The sequence below is a fragment of the Rhipicephalus sanguineus genome, chromosome 2 (assembly GCF_013339695.2).
Source record: "Rhipicephalus sanguineus isolate Rsan-2018 chromosome 2, BIME_Rsan_1.4, whole genome shotgun sequence".
NCBI classification, from domain to species: Eukaryota; Metazoa; Arthropoda; class Arachnida; order Ixodida; family Ixodidae; genus Rhipicephalus; species Rhipicephalus sanguineus.
The window spans coordinates 224,494,636-224,522,471 of record NC_051177.1 but is presented as its reverse complement, the minus strand read 5'-3'; the positions used below and the strand labels follow the sequence as shown (position 1 = coordinate 224,522,471).

The following is a 27,836-nucleotide window of genomic DNA, read 5'->3' as shown; positions in this document are numbered from 1 at the left end:
GCTGTTGTCTTTTTACCTCAAAGCAACCTTTGTAGGATGGCACAATGAGCTCTTTGTACAAAAGTTGGGAGTTTGTATTGGCTCCAGAGTAGCTCCCACTCTTTGTGAAATTTTTCTTAGCAGAGTGGACCGGTTGTTGGAAAAAAGTCTTCTTGGGCTCCACAAGCGTGCCTTTCGGTACGTCGACGATTATCTAATTTTACTTGATAGGCATGATCACCAAAGAGTGTGCATCAACATCCTGAAAGTTTTTAAGGAATGTGGTTCGGGACTGAAGTTCACTTTTGAGCTTCCCAAGGATAATTGCAGTTTCTTGACCTGAAGCTGCAATTCCTCTCCTCTCATGTATGCTGGGGTTTTTTCCCTAGGTCTACTAAACCACTCCTCCAGTATGGATCAGCCCACTCGAGAATTGTAAAAAATGGCATAGCGCTTTCGTGTATTAAGTCTGCCCTCTCAAAATCATGTCCTCATTCTGTTAGTGCTAGCTTTGCTCTACAGATCAGCAGGCTAAAAGCAGCAGGGTTCCCTGATAACCTGTTGGGCTCTACCTGCGAGAAGCTTGTCAGATGGGTAAAATCGGGGTGCACTTCAGTGCCTCACAGTAACAAGGCGGAAAAGGCGAAGGTCGCAGTTGTGCCTTATATGCACAAGACCGCGCACCGGTTAAAAAAGGTTGCGAAGCGTTATGGTGTTGACGTTGTTTTCAGTGCGCCTAACAAGCTCTCGCGTGTTTGCCCCGCTGTGGAGAGGATGGTTGATAGGAGATGCTCTGAATACGGTCGTTGCCGTGTAAAACATGTGAATACCTATGTGCCCTGCCGCGTTGGCGTAGTATATAACATACCTACAACTTGCAAACGGACATACATAGGACAAACTGGACGGTGTGTAAACATACGCTTGCGTGAACATGAAAGGTCGTTGAAGACCGACAAGCTTTCACACTTATCTGCGCATTGTCATGCTTGTGGGTGTCTTCCTTTGTTTAAAGAAGCAGCTATTTTGTTTTCGAACCGAGTTCAAAGGACTCGTGAAATTGTGGAAGCCGCCTATATTTCTAAATCGGGTGCTTCTTGTATAAGCTGTCCGTCCGTAGCGCTATCAAGCCGAGAGGTAGATTACCTTGATATAACTTAAGCTGGTGACAAAAAACGTGCCTGGTGTTTTATCTTTTATATGCATATTCATTCTGCGGTGGTCTGGTTCTTTTTCTTGTTTTTGTAATGTGTGTGTATATCTTCTTTCGCTTTTTGATTAAAGCTTCAGTTGCTAGAAGCGCGTCGTCCTGTCTCCTTCCTACCTGTCTGTTGTGGTTTTTTTCGCGCCTTTTAAAGATGAACTTCAACCAACTCGCCCAACTGTCCCTGCTAATTCAGTATATTAATGAGAACTAACAGACAATAATGCCAAGGAAAGTATAGGAGACTGAGCTACGGTGGCGGTTATCCCGCCGCCGTAGCTCAGTGGAGCTCAGTCGTGCTCAGTGGGGTGCTCAGTGGAGCATCGGACGTGTTATTCAGAGGTCGCAGGTTCGGTTCCTGCCGGCGGCAAGTTATCTTTTCGTCCACTTTACTTTCTTCACATTTATATTCCAATATTACAAATAACATCTCCTATACTTTCCTTGGCATTATTGTCTGTTAGTTCTTATTAATATGCCTATGAGGCACGTCGTAGTGGAGGACTCCGGAAATTTCGACCATCTGGTGTTCTTTAACATGCACTGACATTGCACAGTACATGGGCTTCTAGCATTTCACCTCCACCGAAATGCGACCACCGCAGACAAGAGTGAACCTGCGGCCTTCGGGTCAGCAGCCGCGTGCCGTAACTGCCGATCCATCGCGGCAGACGCTTCACAATTTAACGCGATAGCGTTAAAGAGCTCATTCCGCAGAAATTCTGGCATCAAAAAATCATCATCTTGTATAAAATAAATAATAAAAAAATCTTAGGCTCGAGTGAGAATTGAACCCAGGCCGTCTGCGAGGCAAGCAGGTGTTCTACCACACAGCCACACCTCTGCTTGAAACTGCACTGAAGTTAACTTTAATGCTTCGCAAACATGCGCGTCCTGTGTACAGGTGTCACAGTACGAGATGTAATATCGCAGTAAAACGGGGTACAGGTGTATATTGCCATCGGGCGTCACACCATGCGAACTGCATAACGAGTTGGTGGTTTAAAGCCTGCCACCCATTACAAAAGGCCATTACTGTGCGTATACGCTTACGAACACGTAGTGGGTGCACTGCAACGTCGAAAAAGTATCACGCGCTTAATTGCTGCTGGTTTAAAGCATGCCCCCCATTACAAAGGGCATACACATTAGTGTGAACATTCTCTTACACACACGTGGTGGGTACACTGTTGTCATAAAAGTGCTGTTGAAGAGGGCGGAAACCTCTACCTTTACTATAGGTATGTCGAATGTGTGTGTGTGCGTGTGTGAGACCGGGCGACTGAACATAAAGACAAGCGAAATAGAGCACGATGAGGATGGAGCCGGATATCGCTATTGCGTTCAACTCTTAAAGGTGAAGCTTAAGCGTCCCCCAATTTTTTTCTATGAACAACATTTTTTGAGGATGTTTCTCAAGTACAGCACACTAACGATTGCTAAGCAGTTTCTCTTTCACCTTATTAGCAGTGCATCAGATTGTTGACACTGCAGTCCTGGCACTGCAGTGGCAATTGGTCAGCAGACTGAAACTTTAGCAATTCAGGTAGTAGTCGCATTCAAATCCTACGAACACAGGAAAATATACCCTTGTCATTATGCCACATTTTGTTAAAGGAGCACTGACACAAAAGTTTTGCACCTTGTTTTTTTTGTTGCAATAGATAGCTTATGATCCACTTATCACGGCTGCAAACCTCGTTTGCGCGAGTGCGCGACGGTTATTTATTTAGAGACGTTTTTAGAGCGCCCAGTCGCAGTTTCGGTTTCAAAGAGCACCGAGCTAGGCAGCACTACTTCCGGAGGACGGGTAACGACAGCTGGCCACGTGAACACGCAAAATTGTCACGTAGGCGGCACGTGAGCGTGAGTGCAGTGGGCGCCAAACCAGGTCAAGTGGCGCCAGCTATGGAGGATTAGAAACAACTAACAAACGCGTAATCTATGTCCTCCGAGCATTCGGAAGCGCCCATCTCGACTCGCTAAGCTTACAGCATCGATTATTTGACTATGGCTCTCAAAAACGGCGCCGAATCGGGACGAATACATTGCTGTCGAAGCTTAAGGACATGAATCTAAAGCAAATGGAAGCATCAGTTCGGAACTTACACGTTACAGAGCGCACGGCGGCCACTTGATAGATTCGAAGTGGACGACAACCGCTTTTGACAGTGCTGCCATGTTTTTCGGAGGCACGAATGCCTCGCTAGCAAAGCTTGCCGTGCAAGTTGGACAGCTCTCGCGCGTGCGGTGACGGCCGACGTTCTGTGGCACCGCGCCGTTGCGGCAGGCTTGCCGCTGGCGTGAGCGGGCCATAACATCTGCCAACGGGCACGACGAGCGAACAGCGGAAGAGAACACAACTAGCACACGCCAAGCCGCAGGCACGGAGGAAGAAATGGCAGGTAGCACAGCACAAGCGCAAGGGCACAACCAGCCACCAGCCAACACAAACTCGTGACGTAGGTTTGTTTACACATACTCCGCGTTGATGTCGGCGTCGCGAAGCGCTCGCATCTCGCTCAGTCGCGCGGCATGCACTTTAAAATTGATTTTAAATATGTTCTACGCTATATTGGCCCTTGATATTTCGTAGACGTTGTGTACGGCTCCACATACGTCTATTTCACTCATTATCTCGCCTTCGAAATTTTGTGTCAGTGCTCCTTTAAGCAGTGTGGAGAGTTGGGCGAGTTGGTACGAGCTCATTTTGTTATGAGGAAGCAGAAATGAAAAAAAAAAGAAAAAAATTACAGCAGATCCCACACATTGAGGCAATCGATTTCATGTGAAGCAGTCAGTGAGTAGCTGTCTATTCTGCATTTGAGCAAAGTTTTACCAGGTGGATCCACGTGTTTGCGTAAATGAAGTAGTTGTGAGCCTATTGTGGGTTTACTAAGTGCTTAGGGGGTAGCTTATTGTCCAATGCCACATCAGCACCTGTGCACAGATGTCAGTTTTAGCCTTGATCTATTTTTCAGCTTTAGTTGGTCTGCAAATGGTCTTAACGACTTGCTTCTCTGGCTCAATGCATATGTACAAAATCATCAAAGTGGTTTCGGGGTCCCTTCAACCCCTTCTTTTCTTTGTACGATCACAGCTTGTCTGTGCCAAACTATTCCCAAAATATTTTGGATGAGTGTAGCTCGTCCGCTTAACGAAGAAGCTCTTCATCGTTGTGAGAATGATGAAACCGTTCTCAGAATGCTGAAAATTTGTAACAGCATTGTTGTTCTTTTTTGATTTCTGTTGTTAATTATTAGCACAGTGATGGAAGAGACATTTTGCTTTTTGGAGCACACTATGGAGCAGAAAACATGCTAGTTTGGAGCAGCTATTGACATTTTCAAAACAGATGGCAAAATATTCCTAACGACTCCTGGAGTTTAAAGCATTACTTAAGCATCTTATAAGTATTATTACTTATTATTAAAGGCACTGCACATACAATTATCACTGCAAATTGCAACAAACAAATAATTAAGCAGATGGGTCACTGAACGCTAAGTAAGATGAGCTATATATTTAAAATATTGGGTACTTGCGACAAAAATGATATAAAACCGATGAAGCTGAACCCAAAATTATAAAAAAAACTAGAATCACATAGAGCAGTTTATAATCCGTAACAGAACAAAGAAATCTGTTATTTTCATATTTAACTAAAATAGCCTGCTTTTGAAATTTCAAAAAAAAAAAAGAAAAGAAACCAAGTTCGGATAGGTTGATAAAACAGCTTTGCCATTTCTTGTGGCACAAATGAGGTCGGAAATGACAAATGTGATCAGTCACACATCACAGTCCTCCCACCAGCAGTTAGAATCAGTAAGATATCGGACTAATCTCACACACACTTTACCAAAATAGTCTGCCTGTCATGTACAGCTACATGCAGCTAAATCGGAGACATCTCAATGCCACTACTTGTGGCATTGTCAATATGCTAGTATGGAGCTAGTATAGAAACTCCATACTATACTCGCGGACAACTTTTCTTGGCAATGAAGAAAAGGCTACGGGGGCAGAGCTACTGCACATTAGTGCTCCGCGAAGTAGTCCGGTTTGGCGCGCGTTTCGAATTTAGATTTAGTTTCAGTTTGTGAACATTCTGTATCTCTTGCGACGACTGTTGGATTATGCAAGCGGCCATGGTCGAATAATAACATTGCATACTATTTGCTTCGTCTGCTTAGACAGCCATTTGTTAGTGAAATTCGTCACAAGTTCCTTCGGCGAGTCATCGGAAAAGCTGGAGGGTGACGAGCACTCACCTGCAGGCACCATTCTGACTGTGAGGAGCATGTAAAAGTTGCGACATTTTCACACGTGCAAAAACGTGAAATGACACTGCATATAATAAAACAAATATAAATTTTATATCTCCTTGGTGCATGCTGTGCCTCTTTTCAAACAGTGCCCCATAGGTAGAAAATACAGCAATGTTGTTTTGTTTAATTCTCACACAGGAAACAAGGACGCAATTGTGGGCCTTTTTTCTTCAGCGGTAGCACACGCATAGTTTGTCTCTGCAGCCTTCTCTTCATTGCCAAGAAAAATGTTTGCAAAATATAGAATGATAGTAGACAGCTTGTTTTTCGTTACGGTTAGGCTCGCTGGATGATCATATGCTTAAAGTTCATTGTTTTCAGTTTACCAGTGTCATTTCGGAGCTGTCCGGAGCAGTTAGTAACAAAAATTACAGTTTGGAGCAGCATGGAGCAGCATTTCCCTTTTGGAGCAGTTTGGAGCAATTGGAGCAGCACTTCCATCACTGTTAGCGGCCCTCTTTTCCATGTGTAATTCAAAAACTCATTCCACTTTGCATGTGCTTCGCTTTTTTTTTTTTTGCAACCGCAAAAACACACTTTTTAAAAGTGATATATTCAACACCAACTTTTAAAACATATCTATTTTACGAAGAAAAACTTCTCGAAAATCGAAACAAATATACACTCTAAAAGTAACTGCACAGTTCAACCAAAAAGGGCGCTTTCCTCCCGACAAGTGACGAAATGCTAGGGTGCACATTATTACCCGTGCCACAGTGAGAGGAAAGCACCCTTTGTCAGATGTCAAGGGTGAATCCTTTGTTGCACGTCGTAAAGAGCGGGCAAAGCAATGAGAGGGTTGTCTGCCTGCCTGCACACGTGTTGGACACCAAGGCAGCAACCATTTTTGGGAGAGCTATGAGAGAGACTACAGTTTGAAATATTTCTATGCACTCATTATTTTTGCATGTGAACTGAGCACATTGCCAATATACCATTGTATAAACATTTATTACAAGTCTACGTATTGCCATGTACACTGTGCTGAGCTGTACCTTGTCGCCACTAACCTGGGGTTGTGAGGACACCGTAGCCCTCCCACTGGCTATGCGGGCCTACTACACACAGATCTAATGTAAGCATAATCACTCTAATTATGGAGCAATATTGAACATCGGAGACAACGCCATACCACTACTGGAAGCCTGCTGCATGACTTTCAACTTCACCAGATTTTTACAAACATCATAAAAAACACTCGCTTATGAATCAGTAAAGGCCAGCGTGTAATCTAAAGAGACCTCCAAAAAAAAAAAGGCAGGAGTGAGGGGAAGATGGACGCTTGCGATGAAGAATTCAGAAAACAGGGTTTGTGTGCTGGAGGCGATGTTTCGACAAGCAGACTTGTCTTCTTCCAAGGCTTGAAGTTGCAGCTTTGAAGAAGGCAAGTCCACTGGTCGAAACGATGGCTCCAGCACACGCCCCCTGTTTAAGAATATTTCATAAAAAGATCTTGTTACATTAATGTGTCACAACACTTAATGACCCACCGGTACCTATGCAACCCTGTTTCCGTGGCGTAGTCGTTAGCGTACGTGCATGCCGATTCAGTGGTTGCGAGTTCGAATCCTGCGTGTTTGTTGTGAATTTCTTGAAATTTATTTATGAATGTGACGTCTGTATACCGATCGTACATGTAATCACGTGTCTAGAACCTCAAAATGCTGAGAAAGTCAACCAGGAACTGAAACATTCTTGTGCAACAAGCAACCGTTGCTCTCTTGAGGAAGGAACATGAGTTGCTCCTTTGGGAAGCATCGAAAAGAAGCAACTGGAGTGGCAGGTCAGTTACCCTTGTAAAGGAGCAACCTCAATACCCCTCTACATCACATTGTCATCTAGTAACACAGCAAAATAAATAATTACCTTTTTTAAGGCATACCTAATGTAAGTGGACTACAATGCAATATTGCTCTTGGGCAGATGAGCAAATAACGGTATTGTGCAGAAAATATGTCAGTTGTAGCTAATCGTGTAAATCAATCCAATCAACAGCAATACAGTACAAAGATACCTACACACTAATTTAAACTTGAGGACAGAACAAATAATTTAAGTTATTTTCATCGCAACATTTTCTTTTTCCTTTCAGTGTTTTATAAACTCTTTCACAGTGGTGCACCTAAGCTAAACTCCTTGTTCCCTTTATGAAGCATGTTTGTGCTCTTTTCAGAACATTTTTCACAATGCATTCATTCACCCAGTTCTTGCTACTGAACTTGTATATTTGGACGTGAGCTCATTTGCTGTTCAGCTCTGCAGGAAGCCTCACCAAGCTGCAGCTTTAGTTCTGTTCCATCAGCTCCGTATTTCTTAAATAAAACCATGAAAACTGCTTCAACTGATTGAAATCCCAAACAAAATAATGCAATATAGTCTAAACACTTTGGAAACAGCATAGGATAAGGTGGTTGTACGAATAATGCGAGTGGAAGTAGGAGAAGCAGCACCTCCAGAAGGCACCACAGTTAAAGCGGAATCCCAATGATAATATTAATGTTATAAAAATCCCAAAACCAAGATATGATTATGAGCGACGCTGTAGTGGAGGGCTCCGGAAATTTTGAGCGGAATCAATGATGCATGCAGAGGGCTTGCAAAGTACAATGCTTGTTGCACTAGGCCAGAACCAATCCTGCTAAACATAATAATTGTAGCTCAACTGTCAGCTACAAAATTGTACAGCCTGCATGCCTTACCCAATTCCAGGACAACATAAGCATGAAAATTACGGTATACGTAGTGAAAGCTCCTCGAGACAAAAAGAATTCGCTCGAAAGCAAGTCGTTACAACATTGGTACAGTATCAGGCCACATCCAATGCTGGAGAAGTGAATGAGCTTTGCCCGTACCATTTTTGAGCACAATAAGACGGTCACTGCTGCCGACAGCAGTGCGGCACACCTGCTTCGTTTTCCGAGCGTGGAGACAGCGTATAAGCAAGATAAAGTACCTCTCCGATAATGTCTCTGAAATAGTCGTTTGCTCCCAACAACTTCCCCGTTCAGATAAAGGTCCTTTCGTAAACTTCATAGACCCTCAAGCATCAGGCTGCCGACGGCAACGGATGTCGGAACAGAAAAGCTGCAAAACAAAGCCTTTTCGAATAACTCGTGGTCCCTTCGGTGACATTGCTCCCCGTAGCAGTGACCGAAGGTGTATCCAGAAATGGAAATAAGAAATTTATAAACTGCCCCGGTGGCACAGGGTGCTGACCTGAAATGCGCTTTTCACACTTGGCTACAGTTGAGCTACAAGAACCAGGGGGTCACTTGTGACAGCGATCATTTTGCTTTCATGCCGACAGTCCGTATCAAAGCGTGCAGCCGAAACTCGTTCAAGAGACAAGGCGTGCAAACACGGACACAAGAGAGAAGTCAAGACCGAATACCTACCAACTAGCTGAGCTCTGCGTTATTCCAGCCAAAATTTATTCTCCAAGTAACGTGCCAAAGAATAAACGAGAGAAGGAGAATATATATGCATTTTTTTTCGAGCGGCTCATTTCTTTGTTAGACAACCAAATGAATCCAACAGACAATTAGGCCAAGGAAAGCGTAGAGCACATTGTCTTTTTATAACTGTAGTGTAATAATTATTATGTAAATTGAAAGAATGAAATTAGCACAGAGAGGCTAACATTTCCACAATACTGAAAAGTAGGGGAATAAGTTTAATTGGCCCCAGGATATATTCTTCTTAGTTTACTTCTGTTGTTATTGGGAGCAAGGAAATCAAATTTCCTCTGCTTGAATACCATATACAGAGCAGTTCACGCAAGCAGCCCCTGCATGCTACAGATAGCAATTCATGCTCCGAGCTACGTGTCACGAGATGAACGTAGAAAAAGTATGGTTCAAGCGTGCTGGAATCTAAAAATGATACTTGCACTACGACCGAGTTCACCAACTATCAAAGCTTGTCACTTTGTTATACTGCCATTAATGGGGCCACTATGGACAAAAATGGACTTCTGCGAGACAATGCGCTTATGACAAGTCATTAGTTTTTGTTTCGTTACTTCAGAACACATTAAACAGATTTTAAGGAACTTCCCACCAAACAACTTCCAGCAGCAGAGGCATTGCAGCCAGGAATATTCACGTGATACAGCCTCCGAGTTCCTATGGCATACCCAATCATGGAAGCCCAACTTTGAATGCACTGTATGTGACAATCATCTGCAAAAGCACCCACTGCTTCTGATCGTCTTACATTGAAACACGAGTGCCACTGCCTCTGTCCAGTCCCGAGCGAGTGACAGCCGGCTGTGAGCACATACGATGCAACGAAACACAACCCGTGTTCACTTCCTAGCTAGTGTATGTGATGGGCCTCAGCTAAGGACATCTGCATCAACAAACGTGCGGAACGGGTTAACAACACTTGTGATGGGCAGATTTACACAAACGTATGCTGCATTACGAGTGCAAAAAATGAAAGGGCCAACCGTGGTTCAGGCAAACGAGAGCATCATCAAAAACCATTCTTGTTAAACATTCAGGGAATCTTCAACACCCTCTTTCGTTCAGATGAAATTTACTCATCAAAAAAACGCCAGGCCTGCGCTGAAACCGCAGCACAGTCACAGCGAAAGCTGAAAGAGCGGCGTTTCTAGAGCCCATTGTAAGCTCTCTTGGGGCTACTAATACAAGTACACTAGCAAGGTACCCACTACGCCATAAATCACAATTTTTCTTAAGTTGGGAAGCACCTACTAAGCCAGTATTTGTCATTCTGCGGAGAAGCGAGGCACCAGCTACACGTCCGTAAGGCATTATGTGCACTTTGTTGACGCGACGACTGATGACGATGAAGAATTATGGCTCAGCCCTTTGTAATGGGCAGGAAGCTTTAAACGGCCAACCAGTTATGTCATTTGCATTGGGTGACGCCTGGTCGCTATTTTCCTCCCCCGTCTTGCTGTATAAGATACGTTGACGTGGGAGAGAGAGGGGGGGGGGGGGGGGGGGGGGCGAAGAACTTTACTGAGACCCCGAGGAAATGGATCATGCGCTTATGGGCTTCCTTGGAAACCAATACCAGTGCACTTGCGAGGAACCCACTACGCTATAAGTTATTGTAATTTTTTAGAAGTAGGGCAGCAGGCACTGTGCCATTTTTCGTCATTCTACGGAGAGCCGTGGTACCTGCTAAACGCATGTAAGGCATTATGTGCACTTTTTTGATGCTGTGCCTGATGACGAAGATTTATGGCGGAGCCCTTTGTGATGGGTTGGAAGCATTCAACAACCTACTCGTTGCGCAATTCGCATTGTGTGACGCCTGGTTACAGAATTCGCGTTGTGCGACGCTTCGTGCTTATTTTACTCTTCTACCACGCTATATTGCATATGTTGATGTGGTTCCTTCCCGACATGAAGCCTGTATAGGGTCTTTTTGCAAAGCAGTTTCAAGCACCGGCATGGCTCAGAGGTTGAATACTGGGCTCCCATCCAGAGGGCCCAGGTTCGAACCTCGTTCCATCCTGGAATTTTTTTCTTATTTCGAGCGATAATGGTTACGGACACCGGCGGCGGACAACTGCGGTGCCAAAAACGGCCGCTGAAATGATCTCATAACAGCTTTCGCTGTAAAAGGAAAGCTGTACATTAGACAGAACACTGTGTTGCCGTTGCCAGCACATCAGCGTTCACTTTACATGTACGGCTCAAATGTACGCATCCTAATATTAATGCATTGTCGCAACACATTTCAAAGGACCTGCAAAGAAGATGGTGCCACATTTTGCCCTGCATAAGAACCTCTATGCCAGAGACACATGCTGCACACTGAAAATGCTTTGAAAACGAAAGGCAAGCATACAACAGAACAATTCAAGCCAGCAGAAGTGTATAGCAGTGTTTGAAACTGCACTACTCCTTAAGTACACGTGACCTAACCGAAAATAGCCAGAGCTTGTACAGATGCACCTATGTTTGTGTTCTCCATACTGTTTCCAGACTAGCCAAGTCAGCTGAACTAACGTGGCTAAATAGAAAAGCACACTTCAGTTGTGTAACTGTTTGTGCCAAATTACACCTCAGAATTCTAAATAGTGATGCAAATAGTGACAAAAAAAAGAAGAGAAGATGATTGCCCTGAGCAAGCAATCCATGCTGTAGCAGTGCCGCGCTATTTTAATCACTGAACTCTCGACCTTCTGTGAGACGCCGCAATGGAGTTAAGTGCTACACAATGCACCACAGCAACGTCACCAGCCCCGAGTTGACTGTTTAACACAGTTTCATTTTTCAGAGCCCAATGAGAGAAAAACTTCTATAGCATGGTATAAGCACTAGAAGGTAGGCTAATTTGTAGACATGTGTAATGTTTGTGTGTTAGCAACAATCAGAGACTGACAGGATGTGTGCTGTGTAAAAGTGAAACAGGCAACAGAGATCTGCCACTGAAACAATGGAGCATGTTCATGTGTATCACATGTCTTATACACATGAACATTCAATCCTCTTGAAAAGAGGCTTCAACATACAACAGTTGATTGCACGCTCAAGCATGCAATACACGTGGCACCAATGAAATCGGTAACTGCCTTTTTATTATTACAAACCCTAGCTATGAGTTTGGGAATGCCTCCCCAAAAAGTGAAATGAGCCTATCATGACTAGGTCCAACCATAGCAGTAGAGAAGCTGCATCACCTGAGGTTTGTTAAAATTGATGTATCCATGAAAACAGGATGCGGCACGTCATAGTGCCAATAATGCACTTACTGTAGAACGGTACAGAAAGGTTCAACATTGTCCTGCCTTCCAACTGATGTTTATTGAAACGCATGCAACAAGATAACAAGAGCTACTTCTCTCCTTTAACCTAATCACACAAATGCTTTGGCCGCCTGTTTGTTTTGGTTGCTCTCCGGCAGTTTTTCACATGTTACGTTGCATCAAGTTTCAATGAACACCAGTTCGAAGTCGGCACTCGGCTGTTTGTTTGTGTTCCTATTGGTCTGACAAGCACGAATATGAATGCGCAAGAAACATCTGAAAAACAGCAAAGGCACATACGCTGCTCAGCTGTCTGCCGAAGAACATGGCAATGAGGAGCCCACGCGTAAGCAAAGTAAAAAGAAAGAAGAACACGAAGTGAGAGGAGATAAAGGAGTGTGCCGTTTCTCACAAGGCAGGCCGGTGTTGAGGCAAACGCAGCATATCCCAGGCAGCCAGCCTTCTGACGAGAGTAGCGCAGGCAGTGCCAGCAATCCATTGTTGCGCGCGCCCATTTGCCTTTCACTCGACAAGCATGGATGTGCTTTGTAGCAGAGGCGACAGGGCATGGAAGCTGTATTGTCGAGTGCCTTGCGAAACACCTGCCACGTGCCCCTGACGCACGGTGCTCTCACCCTCTCTCAACAGGCAGCTGGAGAACACTGCCAGCTGTCACCTCCCCCATTGTCGATGACAGCAAGCAGAGAAGCTCTGCTCTCGCTTCCTTTTCGAGCTTGCAGGAAGCACAACCGTGTGGTAAGCAGCAGGGCAATCACAGAAGTAGGGCAGCCCTTGAAGGCTACATCCCTGACAGCCAGCCCTCACTAGTTCAGAGTGGATCGAGAAGGATAAAAACACAATTGCTAAACGGTCTGCCTGGACACACCCAAGTTACAACTCCTCGTGTGCTTCCACCTTCTGCGTCTCTCCTACATTGAAAAGTAGCAAACCAGTCTACATCTCCCACTTTCTGTAAACCAAGTTGGACATTAGGATGAGCTGCACAGGCTCCTCAAGAAGCATTGTAGCTGAAATGAGGACATCAATGAAGCAAAGTTGTCTCGTTTTAGTTGCGCAGCAATGTTTCTGGTACAGCTTAGGAGAGAAATGAACAGGCTTGCATGTGCCTATCAGCATATCCTGTTGTATGCTTTCATTCCACACAGGTTAAATAAATGCAAGGGCTGAAAGTGACTACAATGGAAGGTTCAAAATCATGCGAGGCCATTTAGGGATCTTAAAAGGAAGCTGAAGTGGTTTTAGAATTCGGTAAAACTTTGTTGTTAACCAGGACCAACATAATTGTCGACGATGGCGCAATTTTTCCCGCTGTTCTGGCAGCAGAAGCTTTAAAGGGACTGTCTACCGTCCTTCATCGCTTTTCTGTTTTGTATCGCAATCGAAAGCATACAGCCTGAAGTGTCCAACCCTGTAGCAATTTCTCTGGAAAGTGAGCAGAAATTTTTAAAACAGAATTTTTCCATCTGCGTTCGGTCTTTTTCCATTGGCGTGAAACATGCCCACAACACTGGTTGGTGGACGCGATGACCGACTGTAGTGCTGGTAAAAATTAAAACCAAAAGCACATGTGATTTCTGTAGGATTACATTACTTTCGCTGAACAATACTGTAATAAATGTAACAGTCGTTTTCAGCGCGCTAGCGGTTAAATGAAGCCTAGATATACGATTACAGAACACTTGTTTTGCTGTAACCGCAGCCTATGCGTTTATTTTAGCACTGCTGCCGCAATACAAGCCAAGTTCATTCGTCAAAAAGAGAGGATAAATGCACGCCCGCAGCACATGTGAGACATCCTAATAAGAATACAGCGGGACAGTACGACCAGGGCAGAGGGCCGCATGGCATAGCACACGAGTTGAATCAGACCAAATCAAAGACGGCGCCGCAAGCAGCGCCACCGGGCGCCTTTTTGGATGCGTGAGAAAAACAAAAGCTAGAAATTACTCTCTGACGCAACCGAAAGATTGAACCACATCGCCGTTGGGTGACACTAGCGATCATTCTTTCACGATTTTCAACATAAAATTAAAAATATAATTCTTTTTTTATGGGACAAAAGCATGCTCGTTGTTGCCGATGTGACGAACGATCTTCTCATTTTCACCACGATCAGAAAAAATTTTCTGAGCTGTAGACAGTCCCTTTAATATACGTGAAAGAAAAGTTCGTCTTGCTCCGCCCACGCGAACGCGCCGAAAGTGTGGCCATGGAAACAAACTAACCATAACTATGTCATTGTCGGGGAGGCGCGCAGCAGTGTCGTAGCTCCAACCCTGGCCTCCATGACTAGTTGCCGCTGTGCGCATTGGTGAAACTGATCGCAAAGGCCATGCTTTTATGTTGCCGATGACGCGCACATCGAAGATGACGTCACTACGTTCACTCAGCATCTCAAGAAGCCCTGCGGCTCCAGCTGCAGCTGCTGTCTTTTCCCAAGAAATGCTATTTGCATTCACTTCTGTGAACTCTTACATTGGTTTTTGAATTCAGCAGGGATCAAACTATGATTACACACTCCAATATCATTTTTTTTTAAAAGTGCTTCAGCTTCCCTTTGAGCATGACAAAAGCATTTTTCACTCCAGTAGTATGACCAAAATGTGGCCATTGTGGCTCAACCACAAGCTCAGCTGTTGAATGCCATCACCATTCATTCTGTGTACTGGGAATATGACATCCAGACCGATGATTTGAGTTTTCAGCAAGATAGCGATGATGAAAAGGTTACAAACTCAGGACAACACTTAAAGGGGCCCTCCAACACTATTGAAGCACCTATTTTTTTATTTGTGGTTTGTGTAGACCAATGACTGGGGATAATTTTAGCGTAGGTCTAAGCAAGATATCAAATGATTTAGTATTTTAATCACACGATAACGTGACTACATCGCTGCCGACCGCATCAGTGCATAGTGGCACTCGCCAGAACTATTGCGGGCAGAAATGACAGCGAAGAGTGCAAGACTGGACTGAATAAATGTAACATTAGAAGTGATCATGACGTGGAATCAAAAATGAGATTACTACTATGTTTAGTTTTTTTTCTGTGCTTTTTCATTGAACCCCAAATAGACGCCGTCACAACAAAAAAGATTACTGCAACTACAAAGCACAACAGATCCACAGGCTGCCATTTCGCAGGGGTGGAAGCGGGCTTGAGTGTGTTGGAGCAGCTCAGGGAGCAGGCATATTGCTGTTTTGGAGCAGCTTTGGAGCACCAAAATGTGTGTTTTGGAGCAATGCAAGTTAGTTTTGGAGCACAATTCTAGGGTCAAACATCATTGTTAATTTTTTTTATTTCTGGTAAACACTAGAAATTCCAACGATTTTAGAAAACATTTAATACAAAACAACCAACCGCACTTAACACAAATGATACACACACACACACACACACACACACACACACACACACACACACACACACACACACACACACACACATACGCGTACGTGTTATCATTAAAACACCACAGCTGTGATAGTGCAATGACTCAGGAAAACGAGATAAGCGACGTTTTGAATAGCTACACTTGACTAGACTGACAAATGAAAAACGTTCATGGTAATGAACGTTTTTCAGCAGCGGCGTTCTCGCGCCGCATTTGCCGCGTTGCTACATTTTCGTCAAAAGTCTACGCCGGCTTCAAATTGTTCCTTCGAAATGCGCGGAGGTCAGCGCCGTCTGGAGGCACTGGAAGAAACCAAGCAAACACGTGTCTGCACCCAAACTCCGCTTGTCGGACGAGCGCGCGACGCGCCGCGCGAGGCGTTTTCGAGTAGGAAGACGCAGCGGCGCAATTTTGGGATGGCGTTCATCAAAACGACGCGCGCGACCCTCCGACCACGCGCGAGTCGCGCATGAAATCATGCCATTCGGGACGCAACAGCGCGATTTCGCGAAGGCGTTCGTCAAAAAACACGCGCGTCCCTCCAAATGCGCGTAAATCGCGCCAAGAACTGCGCCATGCGGTTCCACCTTTTCCCTGCAAGTTCCCTTCCAAGATTTGTCAATTATTGGTGTCGGTTATATGCACGCAAATAAGGTACGTGAGGTGGGATGATACCAGATGTCGCAATCGCACAATCTGTATCACGTGGTCCTGTTTCCGTACTACCTGACATTCGTCTGAGTATATAAGCGTTCAAAGTGTCCATCTTATTCTTTTTTGTATATTTCTTCACTCGCCACCTCATGTACCAAACCACACACATCAACGGTGGCGAGCGGATGGTACGAGCTACAGCGTACTCGACCACGAGCCGAGCGCAGGTTCTGACGAGCAAAAATCGAACAACGCGACCGATCGCACTGGCGAGACTAAGCTCGTCGCTGCACGAGCGCGTTTACATGCTGCATTTATAACGACTAAAGGCTTGTGTGCAATGCAAGAAATTCTCCACATGGCACGCTCTCACTAAAGAAAAAGCCGGCAGATCCCACGCATTGTGGGAATCGATGTAATGCGTTTTTGTTGTCAGTAGCGCCAGTGTGTGTGTCTTCTTCCCTTCGTCCTTGTCTCTTCGCGCTCACATCCAAGAACCAAGAGCGAAGCAGCCAGCAAAGAGCTGCATACATCGTCCTGTATGTCGTTGAGGAAAATGCGTGTCATGGTTTTCATGTTAACTCCTATTATTTATGTTCGTCACACAGTAACGTCGCGCAATACCAACTTCGGGGTCGATCAAGCTACAGAAACGGCCGCCAGCGCGCCATGAGCGTGGCACGTGACATGCTGTACATGACATGCGTGTCATGATTTTCATGATAACTCGTATTATTTATGTTCATCACACGGTCACATCGCAAGATACCAATTTTGGTGTATATCAAGCTAGCAGGGGCGTAGCCAAGGGGGGGGGGGGGGTTTAAACCCCCCCCCCCGAAATTTTTCAGTTTTGCTTGCGTATATATACACGCACACATACAAACGCACGCACGAACATACATAAAGTATGGTTGAACCCCCCCCCCCCCCCGAAAAAAATTTCTGGCTACGCCCCTGCAAGCTAGCGAAACGGCCGCCAGCGCCCCATGATCGTGGCACGTAAGTCATGCTGTACATGACATGCGTGTCATGATTTTCATGTTAACTCCTGTTATTTATGTTCGTCACACAGTCACGTCGCAAGATACCAATTTTGGTGTATATCAAGCTAGCGAAACGGCCGCCAGCGCACCATGAGCGTGGCGCGTAAATCATGCTGTACATGACATGCGTGTCATGATTTTCATGTTAACTCGTGTTTTTATGTTTGTCACACAGTCACGTCGCGCAAGACCAATTCCGGGGTAGATCAAGCTAGCGAAACGGCCGCCAGCGCCCCATGAGCGTGGCACGTAAGTCATGCTGTACATGACATGCGTGTCATGATTTTCATGTTAACTCGTGTTTTTATGTTCGTCACACAGTCACGTCGCGCAATAACAATTTCGGGGTACATCAAGCTAGCGAAACGGCCGCCAGTGCTCCATCAGCGTGGCACGTAAGTCATGCTGTACATGACATGCGTGTCATCATTTTCATGTTAACTCGTATTATTTATGTTCGTTACACAGTCACGTCACAAGATACCAATTTTGGTGTATATCAAGCTAGCGAAACGGCCGCCAGCGCACCATGAGCGTAGCATGTAAATCATGCTGTACATGACATTCGTGTCATGGTTTTCATGTTATGACTTGTCATTTATGTTCGTCATACAGTCATGTTACGCCATACCAATTTTGGTGCACATTCGATTAACCAAGCGACCAGGAGAGCACAAAGTCGTAGGCGGATAGATAGATAGATAGATAGATAGATAGATAGATAGATAGATAGATAGATAGATAGATAGATAGATAGATAGATAGATAGATAGATAGATAGATAGATAGATAGATAGATAGATAGATAGATAGATAGATAGATAGATAGATAGATAGATAGATAGATAGATAGATAGATAGATAGATAGATAGATAGATAGATAGATAGATAGATAGATAGATAGATAGATAGATAGATAGATAGATAGATACGCTCAAAGTCGCAGAAGTTCGCTAAGAAATGCTTCGCATTTAAAATGAGTTTCGGAAATGGTCCAACCGACTTACACAAACCGAAGCCTTGTGAGTGGTTTCGCGGTTGGTAGTGGCTTCATTGACCGCAAACGGATAAAACAAATTTTTCTTTCTCATGCAGACTTATGACACAAAATCCATCTTACACACTCAGTTATACAGCAGTTTCCTTAATGCAAAGTTTCTCAATAATGGTCGCGCGTTTACGTCCGCGGCAGCTGCTCGCACTATCCTCATGGCTTCACATAAAATTAAACATTCGCAGTAAATAGAACCTTTTCGACATTATGAAGCGTCAACGCACTCACTTTTATTCATGTTCGCAATCCCAGGCCACGCAGCAACCGCCTCGTGCGCGCAGCGCGCCAAAAAAATCGCACCATCTCCCGCTAAAGGGGACTTCTTCTTGGTGGTTCGGGAGGAAAAGGAAAAGAGGCACCTAATTTCTGTCTGCCTTTAGGCGACACGGCACAGCGCCTTATAGGGGTGGGGTAAGGGGGAATAAAAGAAAAGTAGAAAGAAATAGGGAAGGTTGTGATCGGAGGTCGACAGGGGCGACGAAGAGAGAAGACAGGAAAGATTGGGGAGCCGGTCACAGGAGTTCACGGACGGGACCACGATTAAGCCAGGGGCACGATGCACGTCGGTGACGAGGCGGCGAAGGCCCCGCCGATGAGAGGCGAACGGCATGGCGGTCGAATCAGCCGTCACGGTGCGCCGACGGGGAGGGGCACGAGCGCGTCCTGAACGGGCGAGCGGGGCATCGCGGGCGGCACGTCCGTCTCGCGTGAAATCCTCCGAGCAACTCCAAAGGGGACCTGAGGCGATGCAGAGCAGCGTTTCGTCATGTAGAGCCCGCGTTTCAGAAGGGGAGTGGAGAGGGGAGGGGAGAGAGGCAAATGGGAGAAGGGGAGGGGAGAGGGGTAGTGGAGAGGCATTGGAGAGGGGAGGGGGAAAGGTGAGAGGGAATGTGGAGAGGGGGAGGAAAGGGGAGAGGGGAAGTGGAGAGGGTAAGCTGCCTCTTTCCGCACATGCGATAAGCTCTTGATTGTTTTTGAAGCGGTGCAAGTAATCCCCTTTGTTGAACTGACGTCACTGCACCCTTGTAGTTCTTCGGGAGGCTTACCGAACAAAACAACCTTGCGCAGTCCTGGCATCCTCCACTGGCAACTGTGCTTCACTTCCCTTGTCATTCCACAAATTCCCTTCGTAGAACGAGAGGAGGGAGTGACACTGAGTGTCATCGTAAGGAACGGCGGACGAGGCCTTGCTTCGAAGTAATGGTACAGAGCGCTCTCGCGACGTGCGTCACGTTCGGCTGGTCGAAATCGAGCGCTCTGAATACGTTCTTTCAGAGCACCACGCTCCATCCCAGAGCGCTCTGAGGCGCTCTCACTTAAAAGTCGGAGCGCGACCGAGATGCTCCGGTCACGTGAGTTGGACATTTCCTTCAGTGCGTCATCCGCTGCGGCGTTTGTAGCAGAAGTTCTGTGCGAGCGCCGTCCGTGTTCTGCAGTACGCTGCTTCGCAACCTCAAGGACGCACGCTACACGAAGCATGCCGAAGAAACGCTCCGCGAAGGCTTTAGCCATGCCATCGGTGCTTCTTTCTGTCATGGAAGCCGAAGACGACGGTAGCAGCAGCAGCGGCTCCTACGACATCCTTAGCGTTTGCGAAGACAAGTTTGATGAACTGTTCGGCCCCTCGAAAAGGACACCTAAAGTCATTATGTTGGAATGAAATATATACCACAAAATAAACTACAAAAAAGAAAACAAAAGTAGAATACTTCGTTTTTTTCCTATTATCAGCACGTTAGCAGTTTCGCAAGGTTTTTACGCTTCGGTTGCTGTACGTTCGGCTCGCACAAGCTTTCTCCGTTTCCGATCTCGAGCTTCCCAGGTGTCGCAGCAATCTGAGTCAGAGCGTGGCGGCGCCCAGTCGAATGTATCGTAAGACAAGCCAGGCGTTAGGCACCACGTTTGTTGCTATGGCAGCGGCGCCAACAATACGGTGGACAGGACAAGCAACAATGGTGTGGAAGTTTCCCCTACATAGGTGCCTTCAGCTCATTCCACTGGCGGCACTTTGCACCGTCACTGGCGAGTGAAATGAGGTCGTGTAACCCTGCGAAAATCTAGATGAGAGTAGGCATTTTTAACAGCAAAGCGGTTAAAGCTGACAGTAAGACGTCCGTTAACAAAACATCCCTCCTGCGCCATTGCTAAAAATAGCCAAGCCGCAGCCACACGGAGAAGCAGCCGCCGCCGAGCCGTTGTCATAGCAACCGCCACATTTTCTTACACCGTGGCTAGGGTACCGTGGCTTAGGGACAATGATTTCAGCACATTCAGAGTGGCAAGCTTTGCGCGCATTCTGCATCCGCCTGTCGCTCTCTCTTGGCTGCCGCTTCTTTGGCCAAGCACGCTGGATCCAATCGCCACCGCCAATACGATTCCCATGCTGCAGCACGACGAGCCAACCAGCTTCGCTGCGCAACTTTATGCACAGGGGCTCCGGAAGTATATCTGATGTGTGGGAGTGACGTCTGTGGGCTGATGTGTGTGTGTATATGCTTTGTGGGGAAATTTATCACGAATGAGGACGCGGTTTCCAAGGTGAAATTATTTTCTGAAACTTTGTCGGCTGTCCAGAGAATAGACACTCCCTACATCTAGTTCGCTCACAGCGCCCTCAGCCTATTTTTTTTTAACACGAAAGTGTTATGCCGGGGTCCACCAAGATTTTCATGACGTATTTCCGTCACGGAAATACGTCAGACCGCAGTGGGCACTCTGGAAACTCAACTCTTCAATTGTGAGTGACCAGGAATTTACTGCTCGCGTGCGCGTAGCCCTGAGGAGTTGCTTGTCGGCTGACATACCTTTGTTTGCTTCTTGGGAATTTTTCAACAAGAAGTTCGGACAGTAGCTATCGAAATCGGATCAGTGCGGGGCTTTTACAGAAGATTAGAGCAAAAGATGTTACTAAAAAATCTTCAAAACTTGTATGAATTTGAATGTGAGGCGCCTGGTTGTTAGACTAAATCGCTAATCCCAAATACGCACTCCAGAGTTACACCTTACGCTACAGAGGTGCCCGTGTTCGATCACGCACTGCTCGTACCTTGCATTCAGAGGAACCCACACGACAAGCCTTACTCGAATACCGCAACGCAAAAAGCAAATTTATACCAGATTTATATTCGCAAGGGTCATTGGTAACTAATACAAGTGAAATCATGACAGAATTTGAGGCATATTACAAAGCATTGTTCAGCAATTCCTATGAAAAACAGAATGATCATCTCGTAACGCAGTTTGTCATTTGTGACTCCTTTATCTGACGAAGAGTGTGAGTCTATTAGTGGGCCAATAACTTTAAAAGAAATAGAACTCGCCGTTGACCAGTTACCGATGTCGAAAACGCCAGGACCCGACGGAATGTCGGGCGAGTTTTACAAAACCTTTAAATCCTTACTGTTTCCGGTACTGCTGGACATTTTCACGCAGAGTTTGAATCTGGGGACCCTTCCTCAATCTTTCACAAGAAGCCACACCGTCCTAATTCCAAAATACTCCGACAGAGAAAAGCTTCGTCATGTTGACGGCTACAGACCGATTACACTGTCTAACGTTGACTATAAAAGTTTTGCAAAAATGCTATCAAACAGACTACAATTTGCAATGTCAATTCTTATTGGCGCCCACCAGACTTGCGGCCTGAAAGGTCGTTCAATACAAACCAACATACACATCGCCCGCACAGTATTGGAACATTCTTCCCACTCGTATGACCAACTGGCAATATTACAAGTAGATTTAGTGAAGGCGTTTGATCGGGTTCGTCATTCCTTTCTATTTTCTCTTCTAGACCATGCTAACATTGGTTCCACTACATTCAAAGGTATAAAACCATGCTACAGTGATTGTTCTACTCGTTTGATTGTTAATGGCCACCTGTCAAAACCTGTGTCGATTCACTCTTCTGTGAAGCAAGGCTGTCCGTTGTCACCACTGCTTTTTGCCCTCTATTTGGAACCACTGTGCTTAAGCGTGATTCGATCTTGCAATGTTTATGGTTTCAGTGTTTATGGAAATGAGGCGAAAGTATTAGCGTAGGCGGATGACCTGGTGTTCTTTTGTACAGACATTTCCAGTATAAAAACAGTGGTGTCCACTATTCGGGAATTCGGAACCATTTCTGGTGCACGAATGAACTTCGCTAAAAGTTTAGGACTGTGGTTTGGCCCGGGGGCTTATAAACCAACGGATTTCGAGGGTATTGCATGGTCTTGTGTGCCACCGAACCGAAATACCTTGGCGTTCCATTAGATGCATATAAGTCAAGCGCACATTATTGGAAAGAACGTGTACCCAGCCTAAAGCGTTACGCCCAGACGTTTATTCCCCATAACCTCTCAATTTTTGGCAGAGCTAAAGCATGCACTCTATTCCTGGCAACAAAATTATTCTACGTACTGCAAATACTACATTGTTCCAGGGTTTACATTCAGAAGTTTCACTGAATCTTTGCTACCTTTATTTGGCCATCAAGTTACGAGCCGATGAGGCGTGACAATGTTTTTAGACCAGTTTGTGCAGGTGGTCTTGGGTTGGTGCATCTCTTTATTAGACAATTGGTGTCCCGTTTTTTCTATTTTCGGGACTGCGATCATCCGCTGCTTCGAACATTTTTACAAGTGAATCTCGTCGATGTTTTAACAAGTTTAGTGGTATCTTCTAATTGTGCCTCGCCTCCCTATTTGCAAGGATTCATGCGTGAAGTGTATGAATCAGTGCGGTTTTTGACAGTGAGATTCTCTAATGACTATTTATTCTCTAGTTCACGAAAATATCTATATAATGCCATATTAGATATGTTGTTTCCTGCACCTTTCTACAGCTCACTATATGTTGGATTGCCTGGACACGACATGCTTGTGCGTGTGAAGAAAATGCCTATTTCACCAACATCCAAGACATTCTTCTACAAAGTGCATACACAGACGCTGTCTGTGAAGACCTGGTTAAGCAGCAAAGGCATCTGTATATTTATTTAATTGTCGCCTCTGTGAAGTTCCGGAAACTATAGCACGTTGCTTCATCAGCTGTAAAGACGCCATACTCTTTTGGGACGTTCTACAAAGGGCTTTTAAAAAACAACTCGATTTAAATTCGTATAGCATACGTTATCTCATGCCACCGAAAAGCTATTCTATGCCTGTTGACATGCTATTACTAATGGGTATGCACAGTTTATGGAAAACTCGCATGTTAGACAGGCATGCGGAAGCCATGGTATCATCGCGGACCGACTTCAGCTAAAAGACTTTTATCAACAATTAGAGTTTCAACCGGACTGGTATCCACTCTTCATGAAATGTATAGCTTTAATACCCTTTTAGGACTTCTGTGTAACGCTTGTACGCTGGTAGAGGGCGCCTTGAGTATTTTGTTCGCTATGTATCCTAATTACACACATTTGTAATAAATACCATGAAAGGAAAAAAAAAAAGCACCGGCATGGCTCTGAGGTAGCATACTGGGCTCCCACGCAGAGGGCCCAGGTTCGAACCTCGTTCCATCCTGGAAATTTTTTCTTATTTCGTTTTTTTTTTTTTTCTTATTTCGAGCGATAGTGGTTACGGACACCGGCGGCGGCGGCAGCGGTGGCGGCGGCGGCGGACAACTACGGCGCCAAAACGGCCCTTGTTGTGATCTCAAACAGCTTTCGCCGTAAAACCGAATATCTCTTACTCAATTTCTCTCACCCCAGACTCGATGCCGAAGCAATGTCGTCACGAATCTAATTGCTCTCAGCGAATTAGAAGGCGCCATGATACGTTACCACGTGTGCAAATGGCCACTGCATGGCCGCGGCTTTCGTGAAGTGAGTGGCGCGATGGATGTGGTTGCAGACATTGAACCTCGCAGCGAAGATGTCGCCACCGAGGCAGGATTGCATTTCAGAGAGTCTGAAATGAGTCCCCGTGCTCTCGCGGCAGCTCTTTCTGCAAACGATGTCTAAGAGCAACCGATGGAAAGCGAAGCCTCGTTTTCGTCGACGGCACGCGAGGCGTCCGATTGCCGAATACTGTTTATGTACACGCATATTTCATTTCGCGTTTTCATTAATGGCGGTTTCCTTTGAGAGAACAGGAGCAGAGGCGTCGTGCAGTGAGGAGAGGCGCGGCAGAATAGTGACAGCAGGGCCACTCAATCCGTCCGTAGAATGCGGCACGCATCCGAAGAGCACGTGGGAGGGTGCCAGTGAGCAGAAATGTACCATGTGATCAAAACCATCGAAGCCCCATAGTTCTCTACGCGTGAAATCCAAAGCAAAATCGCTGCGAAGCTCGCTCGTATGAACGATGTCGACATCACTGGGGTCAAACTACACCTGGCTGCTGTTATTAGCACCGCGCTCACCGGCGGAAGCAAAAAGAAAAAAAAATAGGAATGAAGGACATATCATGATGAATAGCTCTCGATGAATCGTGCCTGGACTACGTTTGTGATCACTACAGGAAACTTGAAGGGGCATTAGTACCTACACCCTTCAGTTTTTCGCTGTTTTCTCACTTGTTAAAGCTCAGTTCACCGTAAGAATGGCATGAATGCGATCGTCATATGATAATCTGCCATTACAGTTCTACTTCCGGCACCTCTTGCATGAGACCCACCACTGCATGAGGGCCACCACTGGAGACACGGGTGCTGCAGTCGTGACGTGCTAAGTTGGATCACGTGATGCCACCTTGCTTCACGGAACCTTGCTCTGACAAAGGGAAGCCGTCCACCCGAGCGCGCTTTTTTCTTTGGGTTTCCCACTTCAATCAGCCTCGTTTCAATACTTCATGTGCACTGGCATCTAGAAATAACAAGAGCTTGGAAAGTGTGACGAATGTTTTCGGCGGCATGGTGCTCTGGTGATGTGTGCCACAATTAATGCACCCCGCATGCAAAGGAGCAGGGCGTAGTTTCACATTTACGGTTTTACCTCAAGGGGAACGTCACGACGCATGGCTTTTAAGCTTAGAAAAGGCAATGAACCGTCCCGCGCACGTGCTGGCAGCAAGCACTTCCGAGAAGGTGACTGTCTGCAGACTAGGAACTAGGCTAATGTCACATGGCATCCCCCTCCCCCACCTCAAAGTCTTTTCAAAAATTACTTCAGGAACGTCATGCCTCATAACCATATCCCATCCTACGCACGCTGATCGGGGAACATGCCGTTGGGAAAGTTCGATACACAAAGAAAAATGAGGAGAGGGGAGCGCAATTCAATTGAAAAAAGCAGTCCGTGGATGAGTCCGTGGTTTGAAAAGTAAATAAATAAATAAATAAATAAATAAATAAATAAATAAATAAATAAATAAATAAATAAATAAAGCTGGCCTTCAGCTTAACATCAAGAAGTGCCATTTTGCTGCTCGCCAGCTCACTATATTAGGCCACGTCGTCTGAAAGGAAGGCGTTCTTCCGGACCCCGCGAAACTCCGCGCCGTGGCCGAATATCCGAAGCCCAATTCCATGAAGACGCTTCGAAGTTTTATTGGGCTGTGCTCGTATTTTCGTCGATTTGTGCGCGACTTCGCTTCTACCATCGCACCTCTTACCAATCTACTGACAGCCTCCAACGGCCTGTCTGCTTGGTCACAAGAGTGTGACGAGTCTTTTATGACGCTACGGAGCTTATTAACGTCGCCTCCGATACTCCGTCACTTTGACCCTAATGCGCCTACGGAGATCCATACCGACGCCAGCGGTGTCGGTCTTGGTGCAGTACTTGCTCAACGAAAACCAGGATATGAAGAATACGTCGTTGCTTACGCGAGTCGAACCCTCAAGAAGGCCGAGTGTAATTATTCCGTCACAGAGAAAGAGTGCCTTGCCATTATTTGGGCTTTGGCTAAGTTCCGCCCATACCTTAATGGCCGCCCTTTCGAAGTAGTGACGGACCACCATGCTCTATGTTGGCTGTCATCGCTGAAAGATCTGTCGGGACGCCTCGGCCGTTGGGCGCTTCGCCTACAGGAATACGACATTCGTGTTGTGTACCGATCCGGCCGCAAGCACTCGGACGCTGATGCGCTATCCCGCTCGCCGCTACCGTTGATGATGATGATGATGACCTCTTACTAGTGGCGCTTACCCACAAAGGGGGATGGGCCAAGAACCGGGCGGCAGGATTTTAAGGTAAACACTTGAGGCTAAAGAAAAACCTTGTAATTTTTCACTAAAATAGATTAAAAAAAAACATAGCTAATACTTGAAAATTCTGCAGAGCACACAGTCAGTCTACCAGGTGTAATGTTTGACGGATGTAACAACGGTTGGAATTATAGTACTCAAAATAAGCCAATATAAACTAGCATGGTAATCTTTTGGTTTCCTGTATGTAATCAAACACTGCAGAGTGGACCTCCCTGTGGCTATAACCTACTGTAATGCCACCAAATGATTGATTGATTGAAGCCTACTAATTTTGGCACATACCCACTCTGGGGGATTGGCCAAGAAAAATTATTGTAGCCTATGGATGATAACTACATTAATTTTTTTACATCCCTATTACTAAAGTAGAAAAAAAACGCGAAGATAAAGAGCAATCTAATTACGAAAGGTATTATAGCCTATGGAGGATAATTCCATTAATTACAGTTTTGAGCCGACCAGACAGCTGAGTTTGCCCGACCCGACCAAATTTGACTCTATGACTTACTTTTATTAACAATTCATAATTATGTCACGAGTATTAAAGACGATAGTCTTTCTTGGGGAACTTAAACGCCTAAATTTTGGTCTGTCTTTCTGTCTGTCTGTCTTTATGTTTGTCGGCACGCCCCTCGATTCAGCCACCCGGCCAAAGTTGAACCACTTGCCCAAGGGCCAGCCACCTTGAACGGATGACTAGGTTCATACTTGAGTACATTGTTGATCAAAAAGCAAACATTACGAATATCTGAGGCGCAACATCACTAGGTAAGTATTAGGTGCTGTGTTCCTTTAATAGAAAATACATAGATACGTAATTCTAGAGACCCTAGTTTCTTAAAGGGACACTAAAGGCAAATAACAATTTATGTCAGAGTGAAAGCCCAATGTATGACAACTTCTAAAACGGCAATATTATCAACAGCAGTGCCCTACTTACCGAGAAATTAAGCTAAATGTATCACATGATGAGCGCCACGAGTGGGACATTTTCGAAGTGATCCCGATGACGTAGGGAAGTCGGCCTACAATAAATCACTAGTAATCAAACTAGCAGCAGTAAAAAAAGAACATTCCGAGCATCAAAAGACTTAATAAAATGCTGTTTGTTCGTTTCCGCTTGATTCATGGAAAACAAAACCTCCGTGGCGTTGCCATGGGGGACGGCGCGCGTGGTTCAAAGGTTCCGTTTTCGCCGAACTGTGCCTCGCCTGTCTCAGTGGTAGTTTCGGGATCGCGTACTGCCGTGCGTGTTTTGCGCGCTCGTGAAAGTCGCTCTGACAGAAAG

The 27,836-nt window shown here is 45.6% G+C and overlaps 1 protein-coding gene across 5 annotated transcripts in view; it reads right to left on the bottom strand.

Annotated features, from left to right (window-relative positions):
- The window catches only part of LOC119384126 (serine/threonine-protein kinase tricornered), a 259,204-nt gene that overhangs the window by 134,830 nt on the left and 96,538 nt on the right, over positions 1-27,836 (bottom strand). Inside the window, exon 1 of one of the 5 annotated variants that reach the window (XM_037652423.2) lies at positions 12,651-12,862. The exons of 2 other annotated variants lie outside the window; for them this stretch is intronic. In XM_037652423.2, the coding sequence (XP_037508351.1) occupies positions 12,651-12,737 (87 nt within the window). In that variant the 5' untranslated portion in view covers positions 12,738-12,862. Of the gene's footprint in view, positions 1-12,538; positions 12,863-27,836 lie in introns of those variants that run through there. 2 more of the 5 variants (XM_037652419.2, XM_037652421.2) reach the window with 2 other exon arrangements.